At 46.6% G+C, this 25,823-nt stretch overlaps 1 protein-coding gene across 2 annotated transcripts in view; it reads left to right on the forward strand.

The window, feature by feature from the left end:
• The window catches only part of ARHGEF28 (Rho guanine nucleotide exchange factor 28), a 148,311-nt gene extending 124,778 nt beyond the window's left edge, over nucleotides 1–23,533 (forward strand). For both annotated transcript variants that reach the window (XM_081212475.1, XM_081212476.1), the window contains exons 36-37: nucleotides 12,981–13,094; nucleotides 22,271–23,533. In XM_081212475.1, the coding sequence (XP_081068601.1) occupies nucleotides 12,981–13,094; nucleotides 22,271–22,431 (275 nt within the window). In that variant the 3' untranslated portion in view covers nucleotides 22,432–23,533. The remainder of the gene's footprint in view (nucleotides 1–12,980; nucleotides 13,095–22,270) is intronic.
• The last annotated feature ends 2,290 nt before the right edge of the window (nucleotides 23,534–25,823 follow it).

Consider the following 25,823-nt stretch of genomic DNA (forward strand, 5'->3'; position numbering starts at 1 on the left):
GCCCCGCAAGACGAATGCCTTGCAAGACGGAAAACCCGCTAGACGAAAGGGTTTTCCGTTTTTGAGCTGCTTCGCAAGACGATTTTCCCTATGGGCTTGCTTTGCAAGATGAAAACGTCTTGCGAGTGTTCCGATTTCCCCCCGCTTCCCCCCCTTTTTCTAAGCCGCTAATAGCCTTTTAGCCGCTAATCCGCTAAGCCTTTAATAGCCGCTAAGCCTTTAATAGCCGCTAAGCCTTTAATAGCGCTAAGCCGCTAATAGGGTTGCTTCACAAGACGAAAAAACCGCTAGACGAAGAGACTTGCGGAACGGATTAATTTCGTCTTGCGAGGCACCACTGTATCTCAGATACTTTGGACCCAAGCTAGTTTTTATGTGAAGGAGCATTCAGTCATGGGATCCCAGTGGAACAGACCTGGCAGAAGTCTTTAACCTCAGTGAGCACTAGACCCAAATAGTGCTGCATAAGGATGGGAAAATCTTAACAATTCCATACGTGTTTTGCAAGTACTTTCCCTAATGTAAATGCATCTGTTTCTGTTATTTTCACCACAAATAGCTGCAGTTTTACACACACTTTCCCCTAATTATGTACCCTTTGTACATTTCTTTGATGGGAGGAACTGCATTGCAAAATTGGAATTGTAAATATTGAAATATAGTTATGATTCAGTTCCAGCATACTTTCAGGAAGTGAAAATCAGGTACAGTGGTACCTCAGGTTAAGTACTTAATTTGTTCCGGAGGTCCGTACTTAACCTGAAACTGTTCTTAACCTGAAGCACCACTTTAGCTAATGGGGCCTCCAGCTGCCGCCGCGCCACCAGAGCCCGATTTCTGTTCTCATCCTGAAGCAAAGTTCTAAACCTGAGGCACTATTTCTGGGTTAGCGGAGTCTGTAACCTGAAGCGTATGTAACCTGAGGTACCACTGTATTTTAATTGGTGGTGGAGAAGAAACAGCCATATTTCTCCCTCATCTGTAGTGGTGCCAGTAGCTAATTTTAGAATGTGGATCTTCTGGGGAACTCTTTAGATGGCAATGTACTTCACTTCACAATGTGCTTAGCCAGCCCCGCTGCGTTTGGAGGCCCCCTTGCTCATTTTGGTGAATGGACCCCAGATTTATTTCCCAAACTGTTGCCCTGATTGACAGCACTACTGTGTCCAAGTAAGAGAAGAAATCTCTTCTTGCATGTTCCAGGGTGATGGACTGGGTACGTTCCTCTTCCCATTCCACGTTCTCAGTCAACCTGGGCTTTAAAAGGAAGAAAATGGCATATACCGTATTTTTCCGTGTATAAGACCCCCCCATGTATAAGACGCCTCCTATTTTGGGGGGCCCAGATTTAAGAAAATGGGGGGGGGAAAATAATTTTTGACATTATTTTTTAGGGGGGAAAGCTAATCTTATACACGGAAAAATACGGTAATTGTTAATGTGTAGTTAGTGACAAGGCCTCTTGCACAGGAAGGTATCTCTCCCTTATGAGATTTGCCCCTCACCATGAATGTTAAAATTAGGAAGTAGCAATAAGGCTTGTGCAAATCACGGTACCAGTGACACGTGGGAAGAGCAGTGGAGATGTTTATTTTCTTCTCTACACAGATACCCTCTTCCCTTTCTTAGTACAGTTTTGGAAGATGCTATTTAAACTCTCCCAAGTTTCAAATACAGCTTTTGATAAGTTGGGTGGGGGGAAGCATAAAGTTGATGCTGTCAACTTATGGCTGCCTGGTGGTAGTAATGCCCGGATGGTATTGAAGTAAGCGACAGGTGAAACATTTTAAGCTTCTTGCAACTCCGCCTGTCGAGCTGATGGGTGTGCTGTTGAGCTGGAAGGAGATCTTAGCAGTCTCAAAGTCATAATGAGCTGCTGGACGGAGGAAGACAAATTAAGAGTGAAATCTAAAAATAAATTGAGAAATATTAAAACATGCACACATATAAGTTTCAGATGGACTTAAGCAGCCCAACATCCCCCTCTCATTAACTGTCATATTCTTAGCTTTATGGCATTTATAGCCTTACCTTGCTTGGAGTGTTCAGGGAGGTTATATGCTCTTTCACCAGCAGCAACCACCTTATAGGTGATGCTCATCATCCTCCCAGATGCCCCTCTCGGACTGAATGCACAGCCTCCAAGGCCAATGCCGCTTTTGAGGGGTGTGCCTCCAGCACCCTGTGCAATGTCACAATGGATCCTGGGATGCACCTCTCAGTCTGTGTATACTGCAGTGCTTTCCCAGGACCTTTTGCTGCCCAGATGCACTTTAGAAAAGCTTGCTATACCATTCAGCAACCAATTTTTGCCTTCTTCCCTCCCAAGGCTTCAACCATGCCCACATTTACCTGGTAGTATTATCCGGAAAAATAATCTCTCAAAGGACCTGTTGATGGCATTTTACCGTTGTGCTGTTGAGAGTGTATTAACTTACGGTCTGTGTGTGTGGTTTGGGAGCTGCACGGTCAGGGGAAAACACAATGCTGTCCAGGGTTGTAAAGACTGCATAGAGAATAATTGGGTGCACTTGTCCCACCTTGGATCAAATCTATGCTTCCAGGTGTCACAAGAAAGCTACAGAGATAGTGCAGGATAGTGCACACCCCGGAAATGATCTCTTTCAGCTTCTGCCTTCTGGAAGAAGGTACAGGGTTATAAAGACTAGGACTAGCTGCCTGAGAAACAGTTTCTATCCAAATGCGATTTTGGTTTTAAATGCAGTGTAAGGTAGTCTCTATGGGAGTATATTGTATTTAATTATGGGGTATCAGAGTTTCTAGGGGGCTAAACAGGCTGGGATAGCAGGCTTGTTGGGTTTTTGAATGTCTGCTGCAGATTTTTTCAATTTCGTTGTTCTGTATAGGACAATGACAATAAAGATTATCGTATCGTAGTAAGTCCCATTGAACTCAGTGGGACTTACTTCTGAGCAGACCTACATAGGATTACTCTGCACACACGTGCACGCACGTGCGCGCACACACACCCTCTTAACCCACTTGAAGTGGGAAGAACCACTAGGTTAGAACAGGGAAGTAAGGAAGGAGAAGGGGAAAAAGATAAGTTATCTTAAAATTAATAAAGAAATTTTGACTACAAGATTCTGGCACCTTTCTGTACAAATTGGCATTAGTATAAGCATTAGCTAGCTGGGCTGAGCCCATAACGTGACATGAGGGTTTTTCCAGCCTTCATAGGCTATACTAAAATACAGAACTGGAAAGAATTGCTTTCAGCTTTGTATAGCTCTTTCTGTTAGGCTGCTGGGGGCACTGTTGAGCTAGATGAGATGTGACCATTTCCATTTCTATAATGCAACAAAATAATAAGGTAGTCTACAGCAGATTGGGGAAAAATTAAAATCCAATCTAAATGTAACTTTGGAAGCGATGAAATAAAACCACAAGCAGTTTTGCAGCTAGTTAGATGAGCAGAGGGAAGATGGCATTAACAGCTAGTTTTTTTTAAAAAAGGGCAAGGTAGCCTTTTCTGACTTTGAGTCCTATTGTAACAAGATTTGGCAAGGGAGAAAAAATATATTATTCATTCCTAACAGAGGATGTAAGCAAAGTGCATGCAATCCCAACCATGTTTACTCAGGACAAAGTCCCATTTAGTTCAATGAGATTTTACTCCTTACTAAGTGTGCTTAGGATTACAATCTAAAGCTAGCAAGCACATTGTACTGAAAAAAATATCTCAGCTATTGTACTCAAGGTTTATAACAATCCTTTAAAAAACCAACCAGCCAACCAAGCAGTGAATGCATAGGGGAAGCTAGCTTGGCCTATCGTAGCCCCATATGTAGGCTGTAACCGCTGTACCTGGACATATCCCTGATTAATTTCACAGTTCTTCCTTAGCCATGTTCAAGTGTTTGCCTGAGCATGCAAAACACGAAGCTGCTAGCATGAGGAACAGGGACACATATACAAGCCCAGCCCACAACATCCTTGAGCACACTAGCACCTCTTCAGACCTTTGTGCAATTAGCGTGAAAGCATGAAAAGGGTGTTTAATAAGCATGTTCCACTGAACACACTTGGAAACTCTCCATGATCAGAAACCCCAATAAGCCAAGGTTAGAATACAATAGAATAGAATCATAGAGTTGGAATAGACCACAAGGGCCATCGAGTCCAACCCCCTGCCAAGCAGGAAACACCATCAGAGCACTCCTGACATATGGTTGCCAAGCCTCTGCTTAAAGACCTCCAAAGAAGGAGACTCCACCACACTCCTTGGCAGCAAATTCCACTGTCAAACAGCTCTTACTGTCAGGAAGTTCTTCCTAATGTTTAGGTGGAATCTTCTTTCTTGTAGGTTCCCACACGCAAATGAATTTCTCAGTGGCTTTGAACAAATTTTTAAAAACCTTTGCACTAATCACACACAGATATCAAGAGCAGCTGTTGATCCCAGGGAAGTTATGGGCAAGGCTTATATATACCACCCCTGCCCATGTGAACTGAACCATCTCTACCATCTCTGTGCCATCTCACATATAGAACCTTGCACACATAGACCCCATCTCTGAACCTTCCAGCACAGGAGTAAACAATGTGGTGTCCTCCTGGTTTTATTGCACTACAGCTCCCATAATTCCTGGCTATTGGTCCTGCTAGTTCATGCTGATGAGAGCTGTAGTCTGGAAAAACATCTGGAAGACACAAATTGGTTATTCTTCTAGAACTTCTGACAGGAATGAAGGTCCCCCTCCTTCTTCTTTAAGGTCATGATGGACTAGAACACAAGAATGGCTTTTTCTTTAGAGCCAACCCACTAGATTGGAGGTAGCAGCTCAGGCAGAAGGTTATGAATGCCATTACATGAGCAGTAGCCAATGTGGTGTCCTCAAGGACTACATCTCCTATCAGACCCAGCCAGTATGGCCAATAGTTGGGGTGGTGGGACTTGTAGCCCAACAACACCTGGAAGGTGTTGACTACTACTGCGTTATATCATAACAAAGATGTTTATGAATTCTTTTTTTTTTTAATAAATTTTTATTGGTTTTACAACATTTTTAAGAAAAACAAACAAACACAAAACTAAACAAACATACAAAATGGTTTCAAAGATATTTTCATAAACCTCTTTTCTTGGACTTCCCCATACCCCCCCTCTCTGCATCCCAATGTCCATATTTGAGCTAGCAACTCCCAATTGTTACTTTCTAATCTCTGTCGTCTTAGTCCTCCTTTATTGTCTAACCTTGTATCCCTGTACCCTATTACTTCTAGCAACCACAACATTTTAACATTCATTCAGTTTATAGTAGTCCTTAAGATAGCTTTTAAATTTTTTCCATTCTTCTTCCACCATCTCTTTGCGTTGGTCACGGATTCTGCCTGTCATCTCAGCCAATGTCATATAGTCCATCACTTTCATCTGCCATTCTTCCAGGATGTTTATGAATTCTTGCTGGGAAGGTGCTTTGAGGATTTTCTACTGCAAGTGGCAACATGTTTTGGTCCGACCTTCTGTCTGTAGATGCTGCATGTGAAATAGCTGTGGTTTTATAATCACAAACCACTAATTGCAGGCCACATAATTATTGGAACTATATACTGACCCGATAACAAAGTTACAGTGTTTCATCAGCCTTTGAAATGAATACATTTTCCTAGGAAACATAGTCAAGAGGTGTGGGTGTCTCTCTCCCCCCTTTCCTGCTTTTAAACCTCAAATGAAGAAGAAGAAGAAGAAGAAAACCTTTACCCATGTCATCCTTCTCCTACCCACCCCTTCTCCTCAGAGATAGCATTACGTTTCTACAAAGTGGGATTGTGAGACGTGCCTGATGCCAGTGTTTCCAGATGAGATGATGAGGTGTGCACTATTCTGAGCAATATTTCTGGAGCTCAGAATTAACACAGACAATGGGTGCCACCCACTAAGGCCTGATTTAAATGCCTTGATCAAATCCCCTTGATCACAGAGATTGGAACAGCTTGGAAACGGAGTAGTGATTTTCCGTGTTCTGTCCTGAGGTTATGCAATGATGTCCCGAAAGAACAATATCAAGAAACCCTCCCCTTTGAACTTTTAAAAAAAGAGATCATTTTGGGTTGTTGTTTTTTTAAGGAAAGCTTTTGCTGCTAGTTGTGCTAATTCTCATTGATTTTAACAACTGGGTCTTTCTCTTGCTTCTTGATACGAGAGTGGTATTTTATTGGGAGTTTTGTGAATTGTATGGTCTTAAGTTTGTATTAAGCTTATGGAGAGGCAGGAGGGGGGGAGTTGATGAAAACTATTTTAACATTTTGAAGAAAATTACACAAATGTTTCTCTTTATTTCAAGTTTGGGACATAATGGAAATTTTTAAAAGGGATGTAAAACTAGAATACAGTGGTGCCTCGCAAGACGAAATTAATTCCTTCTGCGAGTTTTTTGTCTTGCGAATTTTTCGTCTTGCGAAGCACGGTTTCCCATAGGAAACGGTTTTAAGAAAAAGGAAACAAACTTGCAAGACATTTTCGTCTTGCGAAGCAAGCCCATAGGGAAATTCGTCTTGCGAAGCAACTCAAAAAACGAAAAACTCTTTCGTCTTGCGAGTTTTTCGTCTTGCGAGCCATTCGTCTTGCGAGGTACCATTGTAGTAAGAACATTAAAAAAATTACAGTGGGAATATGGGAGTAACAAGACTAATAATGCACGTTGTACACAATAAGGAGTAATAATAAAATTTAAAAACCAACTGAGACTTCTCTATATAAAATATTCAATAGTGTAAGAGGAATAGAAAACTGCTTTCATTTTAAAAATACTTGGTCCTATAAAGTTGAAACTCATTTGAGTATAGCTAAAGTTTGTCACTAAAATTTCCCAATTCTTATCATACTATCCCTGAATTGTTTTTCCCCATTACTAACTCTTCCAAACAATTCTAAAAGGATAGTGAGACAAGACTTAATATATTCAGAAGCCACATTCACCATTGGGGAAGGGGCAGAAAACGTTCTTCCTCATGCTTGATAATTGTATTTTGCACAATGCTTCTCACCAATTTATAGGTATAAAATGGAAGTCCAATTATCTTCAGATTTTTTAAAAAAATATTTGGACAAAGCTACCATAAATGGAACATATGAACGATTGTTATGACACTTCGTCCAGGAAAATCACAGGCGCTATTTACAAATATTGGTGCTGCTACCCTGTGGCTGCTCCCCAAGGCATTTTCATAATGTACAAAACTTCTGGCCTGCGTGGCTGAGGCATATTGCATTGTTACGAGCCATGCCTGCAATGCGAGTGACAATGGGTTGTAAAAGTTGGCCCTTAGAGAGAGAGAGAGAGAGAGAGAGAGAGAGAGCGAGAGAGAGAGCTCCGCTGCAGAGCCAGGAAAGCCCTGGACTTGGAGGCTTTCATAGCACATAAATATAAAGATACGAAATAAGTTGAGCGCTGCCCACACCTGAGCTGCTGATTTGTTGCTCCCAGTTAGGGCTTGTCGAACTATCTGTTTTCATTGTGGCATTTAACAGCCTGCTGTGCGGCCAGCTGCTGCTGCCTGGATCGGACCCAGAGCCTTGTACCACGTCCAAGCTGACTGCGGAAAGCATGGTGACAGCAGGCCTTCCTGCTCCACTTTCAGGCTGACGGTGTCATCTGGGTGACACATTGTGCTTTCTTTGTGTGAGGCAGGCTGTGTGAGGTTGTACTTGCTCACTCAAACGGCAGCCAAGGGTTTGATGCTTAGAGCTTGTCTGGTGCTTTTGTTCCTCAGTCTCCTTGAAATGCTCTCGACTTTCTGCCTTGGGTGCCTTCCGTGTGATGGAAAAGCCGCAGCTGTGTGGTAGAGCATTTTTTTGGGGGGGGGATAGTAGAACATGTCACTCAACTGTGGAACAGCTGCTTTGCATGTAGAAGGAACCAGGTTCAGTCCATGGCACTTCCAGCAAAGCGAAAGGAGCAAGTGATGCGAACAGCTTCTATCCAAGCCCCCTAGAGAGTCATTTCCAGACAGACAACACTGGGCTAGACAAATAGGCCCCATCCGCACTATAGATTTAAAGCAGTATTGATTGATTGATTGATTGATTGATTGATTGAATTCATATATCGCCCTATACCCGGAAGTCTCAGGGCGGTCCACATAAAAATATCACAGTATGTAAAATAAAAATAAAAGCAATAACCTAATAATAACCCCCCCCCAAAAAAAAAGAGCCACATTTTAATGGGTATGGGATGTTGATTTAGGTCAACTAAAGGCCTGGTTAAAAAGGAACGTTCTTGCCTGGCGCCTAAAGGTGTACAATGAAGGCACCAGGTGAACTTCCCCGGGGAGAGCAGGGCTTCCCTGAAAGAATCCCAGGAACTGTATATTGTTGAGTGTGCTGAGAGTTAACTACCCTGAGAATTGTAGCTCTGTGTGGGGAATAGGGGTCTCCCTAGCAACTCTCAACACCCTTAGCAAACGACAGTTGCCAGGATTCTTTGGAAGGGAAGTCATGACTGTTGAAAGTGGTGTGAAACTACTTTATTTGTCTAGTGAAGATCGAGCCATAGTCTAGGCTGGTATCTTCCTATGCGCTTTGCATGTATTAAGTTCTAGCAGAAACACGCTACTCTCCACTTCCACAGGAAACGGCCTTATAGCAGCTCAGACCACTAGTCCATCTAGCCCTATGCTGTCTACACTGGCTGGCAGTGGCTCCCAGGGTTTGAGACAGGGAACACTCCCAGCCCTTCCTGGAGAGGCTGGGGATTGATCCAGGGACCTTCAGTACGCAGAGTGGATGACCACTGAGCTATAGCTCTTCTTCTTAATGGTGTTCGGATGGAAGAATGGAGAAATATTTTTGCCCAAGGAGCTGATTCTAATCTGGGACTAGCTTCGTTGGTGACACCTTCATATTTCAATCCGCACATTTAAAAACAACAACCCATAATATCAAAATTCTGAATGCTGCCAGGACCTCCTTTAGATCATGTTATCCAGAGAGGTGTTACCATGGCAACCCCTAGGAAAGATACAATACAGGCCTCGCTGGATCCGTTTTCTTCTGATGTGCATTCAACCTGTTTGCAGAAGGTGCGCAGGTTGTGCTGCTTATCAGTTCATCAGGTATCGCTGGGAAAGTGCGCTGTTGTCTGGGACACTACCATATCCCGGGAGGTTGCTGAATGTTTACTTCAAAGCGTGCAAAACAAAGGGTGTGAGGTCCTTTTTTTGCATTTAGATGCTGCAGGACGTAATGGAGTCTAGGTTTTTCACTGGAATTCCCAAGAGAAGCATGAACGCTCAAAGGAAAAGCACCTGCGCAGACTTTGTTCAGGCGCTAACCCTTCCGAGGCCCCTGGTATTGAGAACACAAGATAAGGCACACTGTAGCCTAGTGCCTTTCCCAGGTGCTGAAGTTTTCCCAAGGGGACTTTGCAGTCAGGACCAGGGATCTAATTTTCTAGGACTAGCAGGAGGAAAGCGCTAGCAAATGCAGACGGCATCCTCCCGGGGAAAATATATTACATCTGGAAAGATACACAGGCAGATTTTCAATAGGCCTTTGAAGCACGTTTTAAGTGCCATTAAATGCAAATACAGTATTCACACAAAAAACCTAGTGTGCATAGGATTTCTGCTTTGCAATTTTATGAATCTGAGTATCCAGCTATTGTGCACACTGTTGCGTGCTGTGACAATCCCTTGCTGTGGTCCATCAAGTTTAGCATTATCTACTCTGACTGGCAGCAGCTATGGGAAGGTGGAGGGGGGTGGCGCCAATTTGTCCTTTACCTCAAGCAGCAAAATAACTTGGGCCAGCACGTAAACATTTGGGACTACTGGTCCACCATTCAGTTGAGCCTTGTGCGAAAAAAGTTCACCCTAAGTCTCTTACTTGCCCCATATATTGATTCAATATATTGATTGGGCGATGGGTTTCGTGGGGTGGTGAATGCTTCCCTCCGTGAGGGAGCCTTCCCAGACCTGCTGAAAGAGGCGGTCATTAAACCGCTTCTTAAAAAAACATCTTTAGACCCGGCCAATTTGGCCAACTATCGCCCAGTCTCAAATCTGCCATTCTTAGGCAAGGTGATTGAGCGGGTGGTTGCTGAACAACTCCAAGCACGCCTGGAGGAAACGGAGCATTTGAATCCCTTCCAATCGGGATTCAGGCCTCACCATGGGACTGAAACTGCCTTGGTCGCGCTGGTTGATGATCTCCGGCGGGCTAGGGACAAAGGTGAGAGCTGTTTCCTAGTTCTGCTGGATCTCTCAGCGGCCTTTGACACCATCGACCATAACATCCTTCTGGACTGTTCTGGACTCCCAGAGGGGCTGGGAGCTGGGGGCACTGTCATACAGTGGTTTCGCTTCTTCCTCCTGGGCCGTGTCCAGAAAGTGGTGGTGGGGGATGAGTGTTCAGACCCCTGGGCTCTCACTTGTGGGGTGCCTCAGGGTTCTGTCCTCTCCCCCATGCTTTTTAATATCTATATGAAGCCGCTGGGAGAGATCATCAGGGGGTTTGGACTGGGTGTTCATCAGTATGCAGATGACACCCAGCTCTACCTCTCCTTTAAATCAGAACCAGTGAAGGCGGTGAAGGTCCTGTGTGAGTGCCTGGAGGCGGTTGGAGGATGGATGGCGGCTAACAGATTAAGGTTGAATCCTGACAAGACAGAAGTACTGTTTTTGGGGGACAGGGAGCGGGTTGGTGTGGGGGATTCCCTGGTCTTGAATGGGGTAACTGTGCCCCTGAAGGACCAGGTGCGCAGCCTGGGAGTCATTTTGGACTCACAGCTGTCCATGGAGGCGCAGGTTAACTCTGTGTCCAGGGCAGCTGTCTACCAGCTCCACCTGGTACGCAGGCTAAGACCCTACCTGCCCGCGAACTGTCTCGCCAGAGTGGTGCATGCTCTAGTTATCTCACGCTTGGACTACTGCAATGCGCTCTACGTGGGGCTACCTTTGAAGGTGACCCGGAAACTGCAATTAATCCAGAATGCGGCAGCTTGACTGGTGACTGGGAGTGGCCGCCGGGACCACATAACACCGGTCCTGAGAGATCTGCATTGGCTCCCAGTACGTTTCCGAGCACAATTCAAAGTGTTGGTGCTGACCTTTAAAGCCCTAAACGGCCTCGGTCCTGTATACCTGAAGGAGCGTCTCCACCCCCATCGTTCAGCCCGGACACTGAGATCCAGCGCCGAGGGCCTTCTGGCGGTTCCCTCATTGAGAGAAGTGAGGCTACAGGGAACCAGACAGAGGGCCTTCTCGGCAGTGGCGCCCGCCCTGTGGAACGCCCTCCCATCAGATGTCAAAGAGATAAATAATTACCTGAGATTCAGAAGACATCTTAAGGCAGCCCTGTTCAGGGAAGTTTTTAATATGTAACGCTGTACTGTTTTTAACACTGATTGTGAGCCGCCCAGAGTGGCTGGGGAAACTCAGCCAGATGGGCGGGGTATAAATAATAAATTATTATTATTCATGCAGTACTCCGATGAGTGGGGTTGGAAGGAGACCTGGTTTCCTTATTTTTTCTCCTGGCTCCTGCATTAATATTTTGAGAACCCTGGAGGTGCACATGACATAGCTAAGATTGGAAAGACAGGAGGGGAGATTGTGGATTCCACTAAACCCACAGTTCCTCCATAGGCTGGGTACCAGATTCACTATTGTTCACCCATTTATTGTTGCTTTTTCAGATTAATATTGAGACACCTTTCTTAAAAAGTAGATAACATCTTTTTAAATTACAGGCAGTCTTCCAAAATGATGATAGTGTTAAGTTCTGCAATAACTATATATTTTTTCGGTTATATTACAGGCCAGACTTCATAGATATAACACCCTGGTTCTTTTGCCATATGAACCTGATAGACTTAGGATGGTACTGTAGTTATTCCAAGGACACTATCCATAGGTTTGCTCTCAATGATTTGGGGAGAACAAACCACTTTTCTTCCTGAGATATTTGAACTTTAAGCCGTAAGAGTGTTTCTTAATTGATTAAGTGCAATTAACCATGGCCCAATGGGAAAATTTATGGAAGATCAATTGGAAATTCACAAATTGTTACACGATTAGAGAGAACTTTCAAAAAATGCAACATCGATGGTATCTAACACCATGGAAACTTTCAAAAATGTAAAAAAATGTGTCAAGTAATTGTTGGAGATGCGGTGAATCAGGAACATTCTACCATATGTGGTGGATATTCTGGGAGAGTATCCATGCAGAACTGCAAAAAATGCTAAAGATCTCTTTCAACAAAAAACCAGAGGCCTACCTCCTGGGAATAACAGATTTGGATATTCCACAAAAGAGGAAGGGTATCTTTTTATATGCGACGGCGGCAGCAAGAGTTTTGATCGCAGCAAAATGGAAGAGTAATGAAATCCCCTCTATACAAGATTGGATCCAAAAGCTGACAGAATATGCCGAATTAGATGGTTTATCAGAAAAAATAAAGAACAAATCAAAACAGGAATTTGTTTCAAAATGGGAGGTTTTCAAAGATTATCTGAAAAATAAATATAGTAGTTTAAATTCTGTTGCAGCATTCGAGGAACTTCAGTAATAATTGCAAGGTAGATATAAGAAATTAGATTTATTGAGAATAAGTAAAATTATGTTAAAAGTGTGTATTGGCAAAAAGTAATAAGAATTTGAAATATGGAATAGACGGGAGGTTGGGTCTTTAGTGTCAAGACCAATAGATGTTTTATTGTTTGCTAAGAAAATTATGTGTCTATGGTTATTTTTTTGTAATTTGTGTGTAATTTGGTATTTGTGGTTTTTTTTTTGTTTTTTTCTTGTTGTATGAATAAAAAACTTTAAAAAAATAAAGATTAAGTGCAATTAACGTCCACACATCTTTCTCTCATTCCCTTGGGTTAAGAAATGGATGTGAATGCAGTAAAACAATGCTATAATGACACCATTGTTGGATTTTCTGCCCTTTTGAAATGATGGTCAAGGAAAATGTTGGTCACTTAAAACAGCGTTGCTTTGTTTCACAGGCAGTTGCACAGAAGCCGTGAACAGCAGGTTGAACTCGGCCAGTGAAGATTTTGTTAGGAATCCAGGAATGAACTCGGATCTATCACTAAAAAGCCAAATACCCAAATATCAAGGTGAGGTGTGAAACTCCAGGCAACTTGCATCTGAACCTCATTTGAGGAATGCACACACACAATTCACAATTGCTGTTGCAAGAAGCCAGAACATACCTCTTAAGTTCTGTTGTGACTGGTAGACACTTGGGCATTGTTGGCAGTGGCTTCTGGTCCTTTTCTCTAAGGACGCATGGCAAGGAATTTTTTGTCTTATGCTTCTGTCAGTCCAGCCCAGCCCAAAGAGTCCCATTTGTCCATATTACTTGCATTTATTTCCCCTTTGCAAATAGCATGGTGTCAGGGGTTCAGGAGCAGAGGCGAGGGCAAGGGAGGAAACAGAGAGCGAGGGGGAGGAGGCAGAAGAAAAGATGAGTGATGACGACGACCCGAGATCTCCGAGTCTTTCCAGTGAATCAGAAGATTCACAGAAAGGAGCACCAGTGGCCAGAGCAAGGGGGGAGCCTAGGGGGACACCCCAGGAAGAAGGGTCCAGAGGGGGCTCAGAGGGGAGCAGTTGGAAATCGGGACCAGCGTCACCAACAGAGAGCAGGGGAGAAGAAGGGCGCCAGGTATCAAGCGCTGGCAGCTCGCAACAGGAGGGAGGGCACGAGTCAGGAGTGGCCACACCTCCATCGGAGAGTGAAGAAACGGTCAGGAGGAAAGTGGAAGGTTGGGCGCGCGCGCCAAGTTCAAATGCACAGGAAGGTGGCGCAGTAAGCAGCCCGGAAAGGGAGCCAGGTCCTAAAGCCCGGCGCAAGGAGACAGGAGGGTCCGGGGGGTCCGCTTCAGAAGAGTCCCGGAAGGAAGAGACCACGGGGGGCAGAGGGACCCAGAGAAGAACGGTCAGGCGGAAAAGGTGGAGTAAAGCTAGGTTAGTAAGCTGGTGCACAGGGGGCGGAGACTCAGACGGAGCTTCGCCGGTCTAACCCTTAAGACGTAGAGTTGCGCGCAGCAGCTTGAGAATGGAAACTGTAACTCAATAAAGACTTTTATAAAGTGACCGTTGGCTAGCGTGATCCTCTGTGAGCTAGGATCTGGAAGCAGCTCTGACAGTAAGCTCCGTCTCCAGTTGTGGGCATCTACAGCCTCGCGGACAGGAGAGAAGGTGGGTGCCTACGACTCAGCTCACAAACGGCAGACAATATGACGGCCGAACAGCAGATAGGAGAACTCAGAGAAGCAGTGACACGACTGAATGCCGAGATACTTGCATCCAGGAAGAGAGAGGAGGACGCAGCTGCCGCCTACAGGGATCTCCAGGTCAGGTTGGAAGTGCTTACGAAGCAAGGGCAACTGACACCCAAACCGGAGGGGATTGGGTTGGGGAGAAGAACAGGCGGTCTAGTCTCTCACTTCGATGGGAATTTACAACAGTACCCCAACTTTAGAGCAGATGTACAGTGTGCACTGCAACTGCTGGACAAAGACTTTAGAGATGAGCAAGAAAAGGTGGGATTTATCATGTCCCATTTGCATGGAGATGCTAAAGCATGGCTGCGCAATTTGTGGAGAGATAAGGATCCGGCGCTCCAAACCGCGGATGCCTTTATTACAGCGATGGATGGCTGCTTTTTGTCCAGCATAGACGTGGATCTTGCCAGGAAGGAGGTACATGGGCTGAAGCAAGGGAGGGCCAGCGTAAGACAGTACCATGCCCGCTTTTTTGCACTGGCCAGTGCCCTGGAATGGGACAGAGATTCAGCTCCAGTCAGAGACCTATTTTGGGAAGGATTGAACAGTGCGGTTAAAGACGAAATTGCAAGGGGGGAGAGACCCAGGACCACGCAGGAGGTCGTTCAGAGGGCGCTGGCAGTGGGAGTGAGGCTGGAGGAACGTCCATGGAGCAGGGACGAAGGGCGTGGAGGGCGCGAACCAGCGAGAGGGTTCTCCTTCGTTCCCAGGGAAGCTGCGCGTGCGCAATCCACGCCTCCACCAGGAGGGGGAGCGGAACCGATGGAGGTTGGAGGTGCCAGGGCTCAGTCAGCAACCAGAGCCACAGCACCGGGAGCAGTCAAAGCGAAGCCTCCTAGAGGGAACAGGAAGTGTTACATCTGCGAAAGTCCGCAGCACATGGCGAAAGAGTGTCCCCAGAGGATCCACAAACACACTGCAGCCTCTGCGACGGTGACTGCAGCTACTCAGCACAGAGACACACAGCAGGGAAACGACGGAGTCTGGCTGGAGACAGAGGCACTGGGGCCCAGCCAGACGAGTCAGTAAAGCAGTCCCCAGAGATTTTGCAGCCCACAGACCCCCTCCCGCCCAAACCAGTAGTGCAGCTCACTGCATCGCTTCAGCTACCCAATGGCCTCACTCTAGACGTGCCAATCACCGTTGACTCAGGAAGCAATGCGGACTTTATAGGGCAGGACTTTGTCGATAAACACGCTATACAGCTGTTGCCTGCCACGCTGCCCCTGCAGGTCGTCACGGTGGATGGCAGGGAGCTGCTAGGGGGGCAGGTGGTGAAGCAAACGCCACCAATGGTGATGCGACTTGGAAATCACAGGGAAATCATCAGTTTTAATGTCACCAGACTGTCGGACACGTCTATTGTCTTGGGCATGAGTTGGCTGGACAGACACAGTCCGACGTTGGCTTGGTACCAGCGGCAGGTAGTCTTTGGCTCCTCATACTGCGCTGAGCACTGCATTCTGCCCCGGCAGGAGGGAGAGGAGGAGGAAGCGCGGCTGCAGCTGGGGACGCTGCAAGCAATCCCCCACAAATACGCGGGATTTTTAGAGGTCTTCTGCGAGAAGGAGGCGGACAAGCTACCCCCCCACAGATCATATGACTGCAAGATTGACCTACTGCCAGGGGCGGTGCTGCCCAAAGGGAAGCTGTATTCCATGTCTGAGGACGAACTACAGGAACTCAAAGAGTTCATAGATCATAATTTGGAGCGCGGTTTCATCCGAGAGTCCAAGGCAGCGGGGGGCAGTCCTGTATTCTTTGTTAAGAAGAAGGACACACCCCAAAAAAGACTTGTAGTGGACTATCGCCTTTTGAACAGTGTGACCAAGCCATCGGACTTCCCCATGCCCAGGATCGACGACCTCCTCGCGACGGTACGCAAGGGACGCGTGTTCACCAAGTTGGACCTGCGTGGGGCGTACAACCTCATTCGCATGCGGGAGGGTGATGAGTGGAAGACAGCCATGTTCACGCCCCTGGGCACCTACGAATACAGAGTTATGCCTTTTGGATTGCAAAATGGCTCCCACTGTTTTCAAGCTTTCATGCATCACGTGCTGGCGGGGCTCCTCTACAAGACGTGTGTCTGCTTCTTGGATGACATCCTGATATTTTCTGAATCGCAGCAGGATCACGACAGACACGTCAAGGAAGTGCTGAGCAGACTGCAGCAGCATAGGCTTTACGCCAAGCTGGAAAAATGCCAGTTTGACGTGACGGAGGTGGATTTCCTGGGCTACAGGTTGTCAGACAAGGGGCTCGCCATGGACAGCGCCAAGGTTCGTGCAGTGTTGGACTGGAAGAGCCCGCGCAACCGGAAGGAGGTCCAGCGGTTTGTTGGATTTGCGAACTTCTATCGCAAGTTTATCAAGGGGTTCGCTATGCAAACAGCGGCCATCACGGACACGCTCAGTTCCAAGAAGAAGAAGTTCATCTGGACGGAACAGGCGGAGCAGTCCTTTCAGGCACTCAAGCGTCTCTTCGCGTCGGAAGAGCAGCTGTTGCATGTCAACCCCAGCAGGCCAATGAGGGTGGAGACGGACGCATCAGACAGAGCCGTGGGAGCAGTACTGTTGCAGCAAGACCCGCAGGGGGCGTGGAGACCGGGAGCGTTCTACTCCAGGAAGCTCACCAAGTCTGAACAGAACTACACCATCTGGGACAGGGAGTTGCTTGCCATTCATGCAGCATTCAAGGCGTGGAGGCACTTCCTGATCGGCGCCCAGCACACGGTGCAGGTCTGCACGGACCACAAGAATCTGGAGCACTGGCGCACGGCGCAGTTCCTGAACCAGAGGCAGATACGTTGGGCCGAATTCTTTGCAAACTTCGACTTCCGAATAGAGTATGTCCCGGGGGACACCAACGTCATGGCGGATGCCCTATCCCGTAAACCACAGTATCTGGAGGAGGCGACGCCAGCCGCTGCCATGCACATCTTCGCACCGACGGTGTGGGCGTGCGCTTCGGCTACAGTTGACCTGGATGCGGTGAGGAGAGCGTTGCAGGACGACTCCTTCGCGCGAGCCAAGATGGCAGAGGCGCAAAGGGGTACGGCAGCGACCGGCGAGTTCCAGGTTCGCGATGGATTACTCCTCCGTAAAGGGGCCATCTACGTGCCAGGGGACGATCTTCGCGCCAAGGTACTGCAGCAGTTGCACGACGCACCCACGGCCGGGCACTTCGGCACGGAGAAGACGATGGAATTAGTCGCCAGGGACTTCTGGTGGCCCAGAATGAGAGGGGAGGTCGCAGACTATGTGGCGAGGTGCGACACCTGCCAGAGGGCCAAACCAGTACACAGACCGCCGGCGGGACTGCTGGAACCGCTGCAAACCCCGTTCGAACCGTGGGAGAGAGTGGCCCTGGACTTTGTCACGGATCTGCCCAGCTCGAGGGGCAAGACGGCAGTGCTGGTGGTGGTGGACTTGTTCTCCAAGATGGCACATTTCATCCCGTGTGCGAAGGTGGCCACGGCGGAACAGACCGCCAAACTGTTCATAGATCACGTGTTCAAGGTTCACGGTCTGCCGCGGTCTATACTGTCCGACCGGGGGCGGCAGTTCATCTCGAACTTCTGGCAGAAGCTGATGGGCTTCCTGAACGTCAAGATCAACCTGGCTTCGGCTAGACACCCGCAGACCAACGGGCAAACGGAGCGGGTCAATGCCATCATGCAGCAGTACCTGAGATGTTATGCTAATCAACAGCCTGCAACGTGGGTGGATTACCTGCCTCTCGCCGAGTTCGCCTACAACAACACGAAGCACGTGTCCACGGGGGTAACGCCGTTCTTCGCCAACAACGGAAGGCACCCCAGAACTTTCCCGGGACTGGAAAGAATGGGGGAGGGGGAGCCGCAGACAGCGGATGCGTTCGCGTCGGAGTTGCAGGAGGTCCACGATCAGCTTCGGCGGCACCTGGAGCTGGCTAAACACGCATACAAGGTACAAGCGGACAGACACAGGAGGGTTAGTGAAGAGATCCATGTGGGAGACTGGGTCTGGTTAGCGGCCCACGCAGTGCCGGCCAGGTCGTTAGCGAAGAAGAAACTGGGGCATAAACAGCTGGGGCCCTACCAAGTCGAAGAGCAGGTCAACCCGGTGGCGTTCAGGCTGGCGCTTCCGGAGGGCTCCAGGATGCATCCGGTGTTCCACAGATCGGTGCTCACTCCCTACAAGGCACCTCACAGATTTCAGGAACCAGGAACGGCGCCGAGTCCGCTCCGAGAGGGAACCGAGCAAGGTGGAGGGGCACAGGAGGAGCCCATCAACGAAGTCACAGAGATTTTGGACTCCAGATGGGGGGAAGAGGGGGTTGAATACCTTCTCGCCAAGGAGGGCACCCCGGCCAGTGCCAACAGCTGGGTGCCGGGCTACGCTTTGGAGGAACCTCTGCTCAAAGACGAGTTTCATGCCCTCTTCCCACATAGACCCATGCCAGCAGACTTTTTCGACGACTGGCTTTTCACACCCACGCTTTCAGCCAGCACGTTCCAGGGGTTCGACTCGGACGAGGAACCGACACGAGACGCCCGTTCCCCGGGGGGGGGTCACCCTCGGGATCTGCCTCAGAACCCTCGTATTGGTGGGACGATAGACCAGAGGAGCAGTGGCGCAGGAAGTGGCTGGAGGGTCCCGGGCGAGCAACGCCTCCAGAAGGGACCGATGAAGAGACGGACATGGACGTGTTCGGGGACGACCCGGGTTTCGAGCACGGCGGCACAGAGATGGAAGCGGAGGTGACCGTTGTCGACGAGAGCAGGGAGGAAGAACCGGAAGCCTTCGGTTGGAGGCCCGCCACGGGAAGCGAACTGTATCCGACATTCGTCCCCATGACACGGCAGCACCCAGCTCCCGCACCGGAAGGAGGGGAGGGGGGAAGGGGGGGCTTCGAGGGGGGGATGGATGTCAGGGGTTCAGGAGCAGAGGCGAGGGCAAGGGAGGAAACAGAGAGCGAGGGGGAGGAGGCAGAAGAAAAGATGAGTGATGACGACGACCCGAGATCTCCGAGTCTTTCCAGTGAATCAGAAGATTCACAGAAAGGAGCACCAGTGGCCAGAGCAAGGGGGGAGCCTAGGGGGACACCCCAGGAAGAAGGGTCCAGAGGGGGCTCAGAGGGGAGCAGTTGGAAATCGGGACCAGCGTCACCAACAGAGAGCAGGGGAGAAGAAGGGCGCCAGGTATCAAGCGCTGGCAGCTCGCAACAGGAGGGAGGGCACGAGTCAGGAGTGGCCACACCTCCATCGGAGAGTGAAGAAACGGTCAGGAGGAAAGTGGAAGGTTGGGCGCGCGCGCCAAGTTCAAATGCACAGGAAGGTGGCGCAGTAAGCAGCCCGGAAAGGGAGCCAGGTCCTAAAGCCCGGCGCAAGGAGACAGGAGGGTCCGGGGGGTCCGCTTCAGAAGAGTCCCGGAAGGAAGAGACCACGGGGGGCAGAGGGACCCAGAGAAGAACGGTCAGGCGGAAAAGGTGGAGTAAAGCTAGGTTAGTAAGCTGGTGCACAGGGGGCGGAGACTCAGACGGAGCTTCGCCGGTCTAACCCTTAAGACGTAGAGTTGCGCGCAGCAGCTTGAGAATGGAAACTGTAACTCAATAAAGACTTTTATAAAGTGACCGTTGGCTAGCGTGATCCTCTGTGAGCTAGGATCTGGAAGCAGCTCTGACACATGGCAAACCACCCACACTGCCCTAAGGTTAGATCACTGGGTCCTAGCTCATTTTGGGGGATGAGAAATCATTAGGTAATATTCTAAGAGGGAACTTTCCTACAGAGCCTTGCTAGGTAAACAGCTTATCTTCCAGTAAAATTGTTTCTAGGCTGCGCTGCTACAGATTGCACAACGGGGATCCAGCGTTTGAACTCCCCCTCATATAAAATAGTCCCTGTGTATAGAAAAGTAACATGTCAGGAAGAAGGGTTCTAGCTTAGCCTTCAACCTGATACTCTGCTTTTCTATGTGCAGGGTTTTTCCTTTACAAACAGAAGCAATTCCTCTGTCTGAACTCCAGAGTGGTATAGTCTGGGTACAACAGCAAAGTTTTAGGAGGGATGTTTTTGGAACTTTTCAGAAACCCAACAAAGCTGAGCAACGTAGCCAAATGATTCCTAAATCGTTCAATCTGATTTTATTATTCATTTATATTGTGCCTTTTTAAAAGCATGTGTTTTTTGACCTTTTCTGATTATTTTCTTCACTCATTCTAGCATTACGACAGGGTTTCTTAAATCCAGGCCAAGAACAGCCCTGAGTAACACTATACCTGTTACTTGATCTGGCTGTCCTGGCAATTGAAATGGTTTAGTGACATGATCTACTGCAGTTTCTTTGGCTTGTTTTAATATATGTTGCGGCTTTATTTTGTATTTAGGCTCTCACATTGTGCTGTACTACACTTTGTGCCTGAATTCTTCTTGATTTCAGTGAGAAATATTCAGTTCACTGGCCAACCAAAAAGATTTTAACTCTTAGGAAAGATTAACTTATGTGCTTTGCTCTCATATTTAAATAAAAAGGCTTAACCATGGCTAGAATTTAGTCCTAATTTTGAAAAAAAAATGGTATATACATTTTAAAACCTACTCTCAGGTTGCACTTATGTGATGGGTACGTGTGACTTTTTGTACACTAGTAACCAAAAAAGAGAGAGAACCATTGTATGGGGGGAAATGTATATCACTTCCTTAATCATAAAAGTGCCTCCAACTAATGCAATCATTAGTTAATTATATAGGTGATACAGAAAGACTGTCACCACATTATGGTGACATTGAGGACCAGATTATAGCATGTACATTGCTATACCCTGCAATCCTCTAATTGTCAGTTATCATCGGTCTCAGCCACCATGACCAAGGATGATGGGAGTTTAAGTTCAGCAACCTGCCCTGGACTGTGAGTAGAGAGAGAATCCTGACAAAGGATTTCCCAGGGAAAGTGTTCACCCCTGTCATATTTTCTTCCCACCCTTTTTGGCACACCACCTTTCCCAACTCCTTCCTTCAAAAGCATTGCACCCAGCAGAGTGTCAGAAACACTCCAGGTCTTCTGCCTTTATGTCCTCCATAGTTCTGCCTGGGAAGTGTTGCCATAACAGTGGTTCTCCACTGAAGTGGCCCAAGGACGACAAGCTTAGTAAGAGCAAGTTTGGGCAGCATTCAGCGTTTGCAGTTCTGTGTTTGGAAGGGGACCAATATCTGAGTCCCTTGGTGACTTCTTGCTGAAGGCTCCCATTGAAGAGTGTTGGGAGTCTGCCACATGACCCAGTTGTGGCGCACCACCTATTTTCTCACTCCCCTGGCACCTGCTGTATTATCTTTCAGGTGCCAGATTAAGCTGCTTTTATTCTCTCAAGCATGTTAATGGTTTGTATTGCAAGGACTGGAAAGAGCATGTAATTTTGAACTGTGGAAGTGAAGCTTTTGTGCTGCCATTCTAATGGAAATTTAATGGTGATGCCTACCGATTGGATTTTGTTGTTGCAATCTGCCTTGAGATAAATATTAGGAGAGGCAGTATACAAATGCCTTAAATGACTAGGTAAGCAATATGAAATGGCCACCGTTAGAACACAACTCTGGGGTGTATCCAATGCTACTGTTCTGCTTGCACAGGAAAACCCTCACCTCCTCCCTGCAGCCCCCTGCACATACCAAAAATCTGTTCCAGAGGGTTGGAGGAGAGGAGAGGGGAAGTCAAATTGTGCAAACAGAAAGTTGCTCACTCAGCACTGGATGCAACAATCTGTGCTTGTTTGCTGCAGGTAGTGTAGGCGCAATGGTGGCATTGAAAGGAGAAACTGGTGCTGTGGAAAGGAATTGTTCAAGGCCTTCCCAGGAAAGTTACTGTAGTCATTTTATTTTTTACCAAAAAAGTATTGGTATACGACAAATTCAGGCCTGTCTCTCTCTCTCTCTCTCTCTCTCATATATGGGTCCTTTGCTAGGGGCATGTGGCATGTGGAGCTACAGCTTTTAACTTGTCTGTGTTTTTGTGTTCTAGACATGAATGCATTGCAGAGCCAGTGCCCAAGACCACACAGTTCAAGTCTTGTCACTATCCAGCCTCAACACCCATCAGATGTTCTGCTGCACAGTCTACCTGGTGATAGGGGACAAGATTCAGAAAATGGAGACCCGGAAGAAAATATTGTTTATCTCTAAAACCTTTCCTTGTTTACTACCAGTAGCACTTTAGGATGGCTTTTCTTATTGTTCATAGATGGTCTTTGTCCAAATTACTTTGAAGACATCTTATTTATTGTAAAAAAAAAGAAAAAAGGTTTTCCAGATTCATAGGATGCATATTAAGTTATTTCTTAAAAACTGCGTCTAATATTTATCTTGTGACACACATATTACATCAGAAATGCTCTATAAGCAACATCAAACAATGTTGGACTAAAATCTGCAATGACTTGTGTATGATGTGAACACCACAATTAGACCTTGGGTGGAAACATTTCTGTTCCCAGGTTAAGACTGCACAGTCTTTGTGAAAGTAGTGCTGTGTGCAATAGGAACATTTGAAATTTCATAATGCAACTCAGTGGCTTTAAAAACAGTAGATGCATCATAGTAGACCATTCTTACCCACATGGATGTCTGTCATGGGTTCACCACCATATCAGCCTTTGTCTCTAGATGGGGAAGCATACCTGAAATATTTCTCAAGTGACTTTCTGGATCTCCTTGGTCTCACTATGGCCTCCTTAAATGATGTATTGCCACTATTGAAGATCTTTTGCCAAATTAACACTTTCTTTTCACAGTGAACAATTTAGTGGCCCAGCGTTGTCTCAATATTTTATTGTAAAAGTGAGGAGCTTCAGGAAACAGATCCACATCTGCAAGCTAGATTCTTGGTGGTTTCAGATTACTCCTTGGCAGATGTCTATATCAGAGACCTAAGTCTCACCTAGCATGTATATAACTTTCTTTTCAAAGCCTTATATAGCTTTATAACTTGTTCTTGGCTACATCAAGTGCCCCCTTTTTTATCAAAGCACTGAAATTCATCACATAGACATTTCTATCCCTGTGGAACGGAGAGGAGGATAGTGAGAAAAATGTAAAGTCCCCGTCCCCCCGCCTAACCCAAATCCACTGCTTTCACACACACATGGACTACAAATCAGTGTGCTTCTTTCAGGACAGAGCTTTGATAACATTATAGAGTAATGAATGAAGGTGTTTTTTCCCCCTGTGCATTTTTCATACATAATTGTATACTTTTTTGAACTTAATAAATATTCTATATCTCCAAGATAGCTCTTCATAATTCCTAGCGTTCAGAAAATGTGTTACTTTGGCCCATTGCTGTTTTGACTATTACAATCACTACAATGGTCTGACCCATGTTTTGATGCATATGATAGTTCTTGTTCAGCAGAGGGGAAGGACCTTGCTCAGTGCAGATGCTCTCACACTCTTCCTGCATGTGAGTTTCCGGGGGCCAGAGCAAACCAGTGCTAGTGATTGGAGGGAGTTATATGCTGGCTGCTGTTGGTTTTAGTGTCCCTTAGGTCAACCGTGACAGTCAAGAGTGTGTAGAAGTCAAGTACCTACTACCACTTAGTGGTTGCTACTAGTGAACTCTCTTTGGCCATATCTGTGGTAGTGCAAATAGCCACAATGGCTGTTATAATAAATTTGGGGTGGCTGCCATTGCACAAGACAACCAAGCAACATCAGTTTCCATGCACTGAAAGGCAACAGTGACTGGAACTTACTGACGGTATCAGTACAGTGTTTCTTTACTACATAATTTCTGATTAAAGATGTAAGGCCTGTCCTGCAACCTCTCCTCCTACACTGTACTGTGACTGACAGATTTTGAAGTCAGTGGCTGGTTTTGGATATAATGCTAAAGCATGGTTTAGCACTGTGTGCATGAACTTCAATTAGTTTCTTCCTTCTTCCCTTTAATATTAATAATAATAATAAAATAATGATAATAATAATAAATTAAATTTGTATACTGCTCTATACCCACAGGTCTCAGGGCAGTTCACAGGATAAAATCACAATATAAAAACACAATACATAATCAATATAAAAACAAGAGCCATGCAATACCCCCCCAACACATTTTAAAAGGGCATTGAATGTCAGTCAACCAAAGGCCTCCTGTCCTCTTCATGTTGCTTCCCTCCTTTCTCCTCCTTTGGTTGGTGTGAGTATTTACCCTGGGTTTAGTTTCAATTTTAAACAACCTTGGTTGAGCATTATGTTCAAACCAGAGATCCTGGTTTCAAGTCAAGCTATGGGTTATGAAACTAGCTTCTTAAATTAACCAGAGTTTATGTCAAACCAGGATCTCTGGTTTGAACATAGTGCTCAACCATCGCTATGTAAAAGCAAAAGAAAACCCAATAGAGAAGGGACAGGGACAGTGCATGAAGCTGAAGCTTCATTTGAAGAAGAAGAAGAAGAAGAAGAAGAAGAAGAAGAAGAAGAAGAAGAAGAAGAGGAGGAGGAGGAGGAGGAGGAGTAGTTTGGATTTGATATCCCACTTTATCACTACCCAAAGGAGTCTTAAAGTGGCTAACATTCTCCTTTCCCTTCCTCCCCCACAACAAACACTCTGTGAGGTGAGTGGGGCTGAGAGACTTCAGAGAAGTGTGACTGGCCCAAGGTCACCCAGCAGCTGTATGTGGAGGAGCGGAGACACGAACCCGGTTCACCAGATTATGAGTCTATTGCTCTTAACCACTACACCACACTGGCTCTCTGTCCACATAACATGGATTAGTGTAATGTTTGAACTAAGCCAACGTTGCTATCTTTTGGATCATGCGGTTATAGTAAACTCTTATTTAACTGTACTTTCAAGGATCTTCAGACTTTGTACATAAAACATTATCTACGTCATTCACCCATATTCCTGGTAAAAATAAATCTTGACAGAATAAAGGAGGTTCTGTATTTGGGATACATTGGCCGGGGGTGGGGGGGAAGGGAAGGAAAGATTTAAAATGTAAACCAATAAGCTAGGCAGTCCTTAAACCAACATGCATCCTGTAACTCTATCCATCATTTAGACATTTTTAATGTTTAGTTGAATTAAACATGAGCTTTTGGAAAACATTAAGGATTCAGTAACGCAGGATAAAAGTTGCACTTCTTGCACTTTCCCCCTCCCTGAACTGCTGCTGCCTTAGAAAATACCCCCATCATATGGTCAATATATACTCATGCAATCCCTCTCTGCATAGGTTGACATGTGCACTTGCACAGGGTTACGGGCATAGGGAAAGACTGTCAAAGCAAAAATGCCTTGCAACTGCTTCTAGAAAGTGCAGATTGTGGGTGTCTGTCAAGAGGGCTGCTATTCCACAGAACAGGGGCAGCCACACTAAAAGCCCTGTTCTGAGTTATTGTGGAAAAGGCTTCTGAGATCTTTGGAACTTGCAGGAGAAACTCTCCTAGTGACCACAGCTATCTACTGGATGTACGAGGGATAAGGCAGTCATGTAAGTAAGCTGGTCCTGAGCTGTACAGGGACTGATATCTTAGGTACCAACACATTGAACTTGGCCTGGTAGCAAATGGGC

This window comes from Podarcis bocagei, assembly GCF_964188305.1.
Source record: "Podarcis bocagei genome assembly, chromosome: 11".
Classification (NCBI taxonomy): Eukaryota; Metazoa; Chordata; class Lepidosauria; order Squamata; family Lacertidae; genus Podarcis; species Podarcis bocagei.